The sequence below is a fragment of the Tetrao urogallus genome (assembly GCF_951394365.1).
Source record: "Tetrao urogallus genome assembly, chromosome: 21".
In the NCBI taxonomy this organism is placed as follows: Eukaryota; Metazoa; Chordata; class Aves; order Galliformes; family Phasianidae; genus Tetrao; species Tetrao urogallus.
Genome location: NC_136834.1, coordinates 1306774 through 1316937, shown reverse-complemented (window position 1 = coordinate 1316937; position 10164 = coordinate 1306774). Strand labels below are relative to the sequence as shown.

Here is a 10164-nt window from a genome sequence, read left to right as displayed (position 1 = left end):
CAGATGCATGTCCTGTACCCACTGTGCCACTTCTGAGGAGCCTCAGTAAGTTTGCAGACGACACCAAGTTGGGGAGGGTGTGTTGATCTTCCTGAGGGGAGAAAAGCACTGCAGAGGGACCTGGATGGCCTGGATCTATGGGCCAAGGTTAGCTGTATGAGTTTCAATAGGGCCAAGTGTCGGGTCCTGCATTTTGGTCACAACAACCCCAGGAAACCCTACAGGCTTGGGGAAGAGTGGCTGGAAAGCTGTCTGACGGAAAAGGACCTTGATGTGCTGATACTCAGTCGGCTAAATATGAGCCAGCAGTGTGCCCTGGTGGCCAAGAAGGCCAATGGCATCCTGGCTTGGATCAGCAATGGTAAGCAGGACCAGGGAAGTCATCCTGCCCTGTTCTCGGCACTGGTGAGGCCTCACCTCGAGTTCTGTGTTCAGTTTTGGGCACCTCAGTACAGAAAGGACATGGAGGTGCTGGAGCAGGTCCAAAGAAGGGCAGCAAGGCTGGGGAAGGGCTTGGAGAATGTGCCCTGTGAGGAGAGACTGAAGGAACTGGGAATATTCAGTCTGGGGAAAAGGAGGCTGAGGGGAGACCTTATTGCTCTCTTCAAATACCTGAAAGGTGCTTACAGAAGGAGCGGGGTTGGTCTGTTCTCACTGGTAACAGGACGAGGGGAAATGGCCTTAAAAGCTGCACCAGGGTAAGTTTAGGTGGGCTATTAGGAAATACTTTTTTACAGAAGGGGCTGTTAAGCACTGGAATCGGCGCCCCAGTGAGGTGGTTGAGTCACCATCCCTGGGTGTGTTTAAAACCCATTTGGACGTGGTGCTCGGGGACATGATTTAGCAGAGGTTGTTAGTTGGGGTAGTACGGTTAGGTCATGGTTGGACTCATTGATCTTTAAGGCCTCATCCAACCTGAGCAATTCTGTGATTCTGTTCCCCTTCTCTAGAGCGCTCACCATGGTCAATGAGAACCAGCATACCTGCAGTGCCAGCTCCAGCTCCAAGTCCGATGGCGGCAGCAGCAGTGGGAGTGAGAGCTCCAAGGACAGCTCACGCTGCTCCACTCCTGTCCTCGATGCCGAGCGTCACGAGCGACTGCGGGAGAAGATGCGGCGGCGGCAGGACTCTGGGGACAGGTGGTTCTCCCTGGAGTTCTTCCCTCCACGCACAGCCAACGCTGCTGTCAATCTCATCTCCAGGTGAGGGCCGCAGGGTAAGAGAGGGGATAGATGAAACCTCGTTGGTGGAGGGTTGGGAAAAAGTTAATGAGGCAGGCTCTGCCCCGTGCTCTGTCTCCCCTTCCAGGTGACGAAGCAGGTAATGGGGCTGTGCTTTCCTGCTGAGGAGGGTAATGGACACCAGGTAACTTATCTTCCTTGGAGGCCCTCAAGTGTTAAGTGTCATGGTGGGGTTGTTGAGAGCGCAAGGCTGCTGCCATGCTCTAGGTCTGAAGTGCTGGGGACGACAGAGTAATAGCTATTTAAAACAGAAAATATTTCATGGACATTGCGCTCAGATCTCTGGCACTGAACTCCCACAGGTTTTCAGAATCATTCAGCCACTATAGTTTGTGCCTCTGTTTTACCAAGGACTCCAGTTTTAGACCCTGAGACTGGTTTCCCCATGCACATGCTGTGTGGAAGGTGACAGATCTCAGCAGAACTGAAGGTTATCCTGGAGCCTGAGCCACCATGTACTCATCTGGAAGAGAAGAGGGATTCTCATAACCCCTTCTGTAATTGCTGTATGCCAGTGCCATGTTTACTTTAAACAGAAGGGCCTGTTCCAGCCCAGAGCAGGAGAGAGGAAAAGTTAGAGGAGCCTTCGTCTCTTCAGTGAGGCACGCTTGGAAACACCACAGAGATCTGGCCTTCCTTTCCGTGTTTGTGGCCTGTACAGTTAAAGCTGGGAAAGGAGGTTCTGGCATAGTCTTCCATCTCAAAGTGAATGGGATGTGCATTGTGGTCTACCAGATTGTGCATCAGACTAACAGAACACATTGAGAGGAGGTATATTCTACAGAGAAGACTTAAATTACTTCCTTCCTCCTCCAAGAGATTCTAAGCTCTTCTTCATTCGGCCTCAAGTGATTATTATCTTTGTTCATTTCATATTTGCCACATGTTTAACTCTTAGTTACACGCCTTTTTTTGGTGACTCCTGCTGCTGTCATCCAAGTTTTCCCTGCTTGTTGATGGCATTCCAGCAGGGAGCAAGATATCCTGGCATAGAGAGGAGGTGAGCTGGCTACCCGGTAGGCTAACACAGCTCTAAAATCCACAGGTTTGACCGCATGGCAGCAGGTGGTCCTCTCTTCATTGATGTGACGTGGCATCCTGCAGGGGACCCAGGATCTGATAAGGAAACCTCCTCCATGATTATTGCCAACACTGCAGTCAACTACTGTGGCCTGGAGACCATCCTTCACATGACGTGCTGCAATCAGACCAAGGATGACATCACAGGGCACCTGCAGAAGGCCAAACGGCTGGGGCTGAAGAACATCATGGCATTGCGTGGAGGTGAATCCTTTTGTCCTAGAGCACTTAGTAGGGCTGAGGTGGTGTTGCTGTTACATTCAGCTTCATGGCAAGATGAAGAAGTAACAGTTGGAGGAACTGGATTTATTCTCTTTCCAGATCCTGTTGGTGAGGAATGGGAGGAAGAAGTACACGGATTCAATCATGCTGTTGACCTGGTTAAGCACATTCGCAGTGAATTTGATGATTACTTTGACATCTGTGTGGCAGGTATGCATTTTCTGATGCAAAGTGTGGGGTAGGATATGAGATGGGGAAATCAGTCCAGCAGTCCCTTTCTGGACCTGGGCTGTAAATGACACAAATGACACAGTGAGATTGGCTACTTCCTAATTTCTGATGTGTTGTCTCGGCTTTTCTTTTCTTCATCCACTCCAAAGGCTACCCCAAGGGTCATCCTGAAGCAGAGAGCTATGAGGCAGACCTGAAGCACCTGAAGGAGAAAGTTCTTGCTGGAGCAGACTTCATCATTACACAGCTTTTCTTCCGACCAGAAACCTTTCTCAAGTTCATGAAGGACTGTCAAGCCATTGGCATTACCTGCCCCATTATTCCTGGCATCTTCCCCATACAGGTGAAATCAAGTTATTCTGGCTTGGGGAGGCAACGTGGAAACGTGTTACGTGTTCTGGGGTCAGGGTCTGAGAGAGGTCTGTGAATACCTCCAACAATTTCTGGGAAGTAGGAGTGCTAAATATGTGATAAATCTGTAGGTGGTTTGCTAAATGAAACTCTGTAGAGGTTTTCTGTACCCATATGGCACAGAGGGATATAAAAGGCAGTTGCCTACCTGTTCTGAGTGGTGAGACGTCACTGTCAGCATGCTGAGCTCAGGCACTGAGTAGGTAAATGTGATGAAATCACCTGACCTGATACAAACAGTCCGCGTTACATGGGATCCTAGGGATGGAGCCTGGCTGTACGAAATCCAGGAGCCCCCAATTCTGTCTCCTGCTGCAACGTTGAGATCAAATAGCTGTTACTGGACATGAGAAAAGGACCTGGAAAGACTGAAATCCTGTTTATCTTCACCCAGGGTTACCACTCTCTGCGCCAGCTGGTGAAGCTCTCCAAACTGGAAGTGCCCCAGGAAATCAAAGATGTGATTGAACCCATGAAGGATAATGATGCAGCTATCCGGAATTATGGGGTGGAGCTGGCAGTGTCCATGTGCCGGGAGCTGCTGGACAGTGGCCTGGTGCATGGGCTCCATTTTTACACCCTCAATCGGGAAGTGGCTACTACTGAAGTCCTTAAGCGCCTTGGCATTTGGAATGAGGACCCTAGGTGAGCTGAATATGCTGGTTTGTTTTAGTTCCTGAACATCCCATCTACTGAATGCACAAAGAATGGATGGGTTGGTTCTTCTCTTCTGCTTTTTAAGTACTTTTCTGCATTTAGACATTCATCCTTCCTGCAGGTCTCTGATAAAAGCTGGGAGGAAGGGTAGGTAGTGGAGGAAAGAACTGAAGTAGCCTGTTCTGTGGAACTTTAAAACCTAAACTCTTAGAGATGCTGCTTGGAAGAAACACTTTTTTAAGACTCTCAATACATTCCTGATACAGAGAATGGGATCAGAGTCCACATCCTTCAAAATAGACAGGTGGAAGCACAGGCAGAGGGATAACTTTTCCTTCCCACAGTGCTCTTCCCTTACTTCAACCAATCTCAGATGTCAGTCCTGCACTGAACAGACACCTACCAAACAGCTGTGAAGGAAAACCTTTTGCATAAAGAAGGAAGAGGTTTATTCGATTTTTGTCTTACCTCTTGTCAAATAGATCTCTTCTTAGCTTTTGCTACTTGTTCTCTCCAGAGGCCAACTCTTTAGGAGGAAGGCTTCCAGCCTCTTCTAGAAAGACAGCAGGAGAAGCATGTTGACTTCTGCTTTCTCTGTGCAGGCGACCTCTGCCTTGGGCAGTCAGTGCTCACCCCAAGAGAAGAGTTGAAGATGTTCGGCCAATCTTTTGGGCCTCTAGGCCTAAAAGCTACATCTATCGAACTCAAGAGTGGGATGATTTCCCCAACGGTCGATGGTAAGCTGTTAGCCTGCAATGGCAAGGTGTGGTACAACAGCCTGCTGCACAGTTGATCTCTGTAGTTAGTGGGTGTCTGGTGCATGCCTTCAGCCTGGCAGAAATGATGGTTTGTTGTTGAAGAGGTCCCCAGTGGATTTGAATGAGGTGAAGAGAATGGCAGCAAGGTTTTGGGGTTCCAGGTCTTTAGAAGGATTGTGGTGGATGCTTTTCCTGGCTGGCTGTTTTCTTGCATCCTCAAACTGGTGCATCTTCATCAGTGCTTTGTTAATCCTGTGTCTGTTCTGCTTATAGGGGTAACTCCTCTTCTCCGGCCTTTGGGGAGCTGAAGGACTATTATCTCTTCTACCTGAAGAGCAAGTCTCCCCGTGAGGAGCTCCTGAAGATGTGGGGAGAAGAACTGACCGGTGAGGAAAGCGTCTTTGAGGTTTTCACATGTTACATCACCGGAGAGCCCAACAAGAATGGACACAGGGTGAGAGGTGGCCCTGGAAGGGCTGGTCAGTGTGGCACAGACAACAGTACTTCATGTCTCCTGTTCCTGTACAATGGCAGTTTCCTACTTAAAGCTGCTGAAATAGTGGCTGAAGGGGAGGGATACTCTCTCCAAAGAGAATCCAAGAGCCAGAGCTAGGGCTGAGCATAAAAAGCAAGCTGCTGTAGCATCATGCTGAGCTCATTCCTGGAGTTAGCATACCTGCCCCCCAAACAAAACCTGAGAATTCCGCCCTGTGTGAGATGTTCAAGATCACTAGGGCGTTTCTGAGTTCCTTCAGCATCAGTTAGTAACCAAAGGATTGTTGTGCACTCCCACACTGTAAGCCATCCTCTCTCCTCGTGGTAGGTTACGTGTATGCCCTGGAACGATGACCCTCTTGCTACTGAGACCAGCCTTCTGAAGGAGCAGCTGGAGAAGGTCAACAGACGAGGAATCCTGACTATTAACTCCCAGCCAAACATCAATGGCAAACCATCCACAGACCCCATTTTTGGCTGGGGACCTAGTGGAGGTTACGTCTTCCAAAAGGTACTGCACTCTTCTGCTGGGTAGCACTAAGTTGTGACCTAGTACAGTCTCCATGAGGTAGGAAGGTCTTAGGCTTCCAAACAGATACTACTTCTGCCAGCTCCTTACTCTAATGCTTTCTTGCTGGGATAAGACAAAGCTCCTCTGGTGACTTAAGAGACAGATCATGTCAACTCTGTGGCTTACCTAGCTGTTTTCTCCCACTTCAAAACAATTTCTTGTTTTTACTCATAGCAAGCAGTTGATGCTAAACACTTGCCAGAGCAGAGCTATCAAGTTACAGATTTAAAAAAAACAAAACCAACAATAAAACATGCCTGCCCACTGCAGCTGATCCCATTCCCAATGCAGGAAGCACTCAGGCTTCTCATAATAGTAATCAATGAAGCAGTATCTCTCCCATCCAGCTTTTCATGCTAATAACTGGATATTTAAAAATTCTCTCATCCATCTTTCTCTAAGGCAGAGTTCTTCACCAGTTGCCTCCACTGCAGCACTTCTGCTGTGGTTACTTCTGGTCTGCAAGCAGTCTTATCTCTCATGCCTGCCTCCTACTGTCATGCATTTTCAGGCCCTACATCCTTGCTATTAATGGCTGTGATAGGAATCTCCTGTGTCAAGGTAAATGCCAGGCAAGTGCCTTGTACTAGGAAACAAAGCAGCTGTGTTCAAAAGGGATCCGAATTGCTAAAGCCATGAAATGAGCAGATGGCAAATGCAGTTATGTTTTCAAAGAAGAAAACAAATTCCCTGAGGTGAGGGGAAATCCATCATCACACAATAGCCAGGAAATGGGGGGAGGGGAAGCAGTTGTTGGAGCAGCCAAGCACAGAGCAGCAGTAGATGGAGGAAGTACAGAATTAGATTGTGTGAGCTCACTGGGAGGACTGAGGACAAAAGATGAGACTGGACAAAAGGCAGGGTGTTTCAGAGCCCAGCTGAGACCTCGGACTTCATCTCCTGCTAGACTGGGCTGCCTTGGCAGGATACTCCTGTTCATGGGCTACGACACAAGTCAAGCTCAGGCTCCTTCCAGGAACTCTGGCCAGTATGGGCTGCTTTCCAGGCCCAGCAATTGTGGTTACACTGCCTGGAGCATATTATAGCCTGTCTGCTTACATGGGTACAGGTCAGATAGCTCGCAGCTTTCCCAAACAGGCCGTTCTCAGGCTGTTACCTCTGCTCTCCATGAGTTCTTTTTCTCAGCTCTTACCAATTTGTTTTGCCCTTTGCTCCAGTCCCCTTTGTAATACATATTTCTGGGGATGGATATAGAAGTCTTAGGCTTGTGCTAAAAAACACAGGTTACAACTGTTCTTTCGGTTGCCTCTGTGTCAGCCCTGCCATGAGCTAGGGCTCTTATTTTTTCTCTCTTCCCTCTCTGGCAGGCATACCTAGAGTTCTTCACCTCCAGTGAGATCGTCACAGCACTGCTCAAAGTGTTGAAGAAGTACGAGTTGCGGGTGAACTACCACATTGTCAACGTCAAGGTAGGCTGATATTTACAGGATATTTTCACCACCTTGGGAGAGAGGCAAAGGTCAAAGATTCAGACATCCCCAGGAACAAACTGGGACACGAAGGAAAAGTGAAACAAGTCAGCTGTGACCTGCAGCTGCTGTCTGATCTTTTAACAAGGACAGGAAAATTGCTCTGACTCAGTATCTCCTCCAGCAGCTTCAGAAAGGTTTTCTTTTCCTTGTAGGGCCAGAATATCACCAACGCTCCTGACCTGCAACCCAATGCTGTTACCTGGGGCATCTTTCCAGGCAGGGAGATAATCCAGCCCACCGTGGTAGACCCTGTAAGCTTCCTTTCCTGGAAGGTAAGTCCTTCCTGCTGCTGGACACAGCTGTGATACCCTGGAAATTCAGTGTCTGGTTTGTTTCGAATCTGTAACACCACTTGCAGTTGAGTACTGTTGTGGCATTAGCTCGCTGCAATCTACTCCCTCAGTGTATTTACAGCTTCTCTCCATGAGAGCTTTTCAGAGACACTAAGTAAATATCCGGGAGGCTGGGGGGCCATCATCTCCATACGAGTCCCCAGAGCTCTGAGCAATAGCTTTCCCTCCCACTACCCGCACAGGGGCAGTATTGAGCCATTTTACCGTAAGCACGTCTCATTTCAGCTCTGCACAGTTGTGGTACCTCCCACTGCCTGCAAAGCAGGAGCTTCCTTGCTCAGCTCTTGCAGCACTTACTGTGAGAAACAATCCACAGGCATGCCAGGCGTATGTGATGCTGGTTGTCCCAGTTGAGGTAGTATAAAGTGTGCATGAAACCCCTCAAACATCTCTCTCTCCTCGGCAGGATGAGGCCTTTGCTCTGTGGATTGAGCAGTGGGCCAAGCTCTACGAAGAGGAGTCGCCCTCTCGCATGATCATCCAATACATCCACGACAATTATTATTTGGTCAACCTGGTGGACAATGACTTCCCACTTGAGAACTGCCTCTGGCAGGTTGTGGATGATACTTTTGAGCTGTTGAACTCTCCACCTCAGCAGTGAAAAACTCATCGTCTACTCCCTTAGTTCTCCCTTCCATCTGCTGCCTGCAAGGAGAGAAAAAGCAGCTCCTTTCAGAATGCTGGACCAGAGGCTCCTAAACCCAGTCAGCGTTGCTGCTCAGAGTCAGGCAACTCTGATCAACCCCCATTACAAGCTCTTCTATCCCGACAAAAATGTTCCTTATCCCTTTCCACTGAACAGTAGCCAGAAGAACCACCTGTACTTCTAAGCTGAGGTTCTCTGTTGAGCTTGAACGCCAGCTCTGCAGGATGGAGGGGTGCTCACCATGGTTATGTCGATCACAGCTTGTAGGAGAAACCTTGCACACCAAGCTCAGTGGAAGTCTGGCAACTTTCTTCTGCAAGGTATGCTGCTTTGGGGGCAGAAACACTCCTGTCAACAACATCTATGCAAGGAAGTTGATGCAGCAGCTACCAACCATAAAAAGCAGCTCAAACTGCTTTTACGTTGCACTCCAAAGATGTATTGCATCATGACTAATATCAGACTCTTTTTGTGCTCACTCCAGAAGAAGGTTTAATCTTTCCTAACTTTTCCTCTTAGCTATGCTTCCTGATTTTTAGTTTTTTTTTAATGGGAATATGAATTCCACTTCTGGATGTGATCAAATAGGAATCACTCAAATGTACAATAAACTACATGTATACAAGTGTCTCTTGTACTAGACTAGATTATCTTAAGTAGCACAAAGAATAATGCTTGCAAACTAATCAACTTGGCCCAAGGGAAAGCTTTAAGAAAACAACTGATTGCAAGGCAGTGCTGCCTCCATTTCTAACACATGCCCCAAAGGAAATATGGACAAAGGAATAATAACCACCTATGGCCCCTGCCTCAGTTCTGCATGGCCACAAGAGTGGTAGTCCTTCTCCTTTCCTAGCTGTAGGAAAAAAATAACCTAATCTTTCTTGACCTAATGACTCCAGCAGACTTAGGCCTTGCACCAGTGAAAGAAGGGGCGGCCGAGGCTGCATTGTCCTTAATCCTGCAAAGCTACCCCAGGCTAGGAAAAACAAGACCTTGGGGCAGCTCCCAGTGGGATTTCAAGATCCCTGCTAAGCTGCAAGCATCTCTTTCAAACAAGCAAGGAAGAAAAGCCTTTTCGAGATTCTTCAAACCCTCTCATTACAGCTGTCTGAGACTGGGCTCATATATCCAGGGTAATTACAGGGCATCAATCACAGGAGCAAGTAATGGGAAGGTTGGGGGTCAGACACGCCTGTCTTCCCCCAGCAAAGCTTTTGGTGCTCAGCTGTTCCCAGCAGGTTTCTTCATCCCTAGCCCATTCAGTGCAGAAAGAAACCAGCAGGAAGCAGTCAAGAGGTTGGCCACCCACTGAAAGCCTTAATGAAGAGCTGATGGACTTGGACAGGGGGTGGGGGCCAAGTGGGAATCATCCCAACCACCCAAGGGAAGAGCCTAATCTTAAAAATAAGGTCTCTGTTCACAGTGACCAGTGTCAGTCCAAACTTTGGAATCGACAGCATGTAGCATTTCCACAGACACATTCCTGCTCACTTCTTCAAAACCACAGTTTGCTTAGTCCCTTACATGACACTAAGCTCTCAATTACCAAAAAAAAAAAAAAAGAAAAAGTTAAGGGAGGTCCTATAAAGTATTTTTTGACTTTTAATCAGAACTCCAGCAAAATCAGGCTCTAGCAGAAAAGGGAATGCAACCTCACAACAAAAGCCATTAAGCAAGTTCTCAAGTTTGTGCAGTAGGGAGGCAGAATATCAGTCCTTAAATAAGACCTTTCTCTGGATACCATCTCTTCCTGGTTGTCCTCTGGCTATCACCATGCTTTGGGCTTGCAGCACTGTTTTTAATCACACAGGTAGATCATGCACTGCTTTCTAGATTGCAGGAGACCAGCTCTTTGTTGTGACTGCCAGCTGTATCCTCCACTCCTGAAATGAGCAGCTGCAGGCAGGCCCCACACTCAGCAGTGTCCTCTGTCCTTGAGTTGGAACACTGTGAGCTGACGCCATCTTCCAAACGCCTGAAGTAGAGGGGACAAATCAGAA

At 48.1% G+C, this 10164-nt stretch overlaps 1 protein-coding gene across 1 annotated transcript; it reads left to right on the top strand.

Annotated features, from left to right (window-relative positions):
- Positions 1–960: 960 nt before the first annotated feature.
- On the top strand, positions 961–8116 carry MTHFR (methylenetetrahydrofolate reductase; the record flags this gene model as incomplete). The annotated part of the gene is made up of 11 exons (XM_079545417.1): positions 961–1202; positions 2287–2525; positions 2643–2753; positions 2924–3117; positions 3580–3830; positions 4445–4579; positions 4874–5054; positions 5424–5606; positions 6995–7096; positions 7312–7431; positions 7919–8116. The coding sequence occupies 11 exons, from the start codon at positions 961–963 to the stop codon at positions 8114–8116; spliced, it is 1956 nt and encodes a 651-aa protein (XP_079401543.1).
- Positions 8117–10164: the final 2048 nt, after the last annotated feature.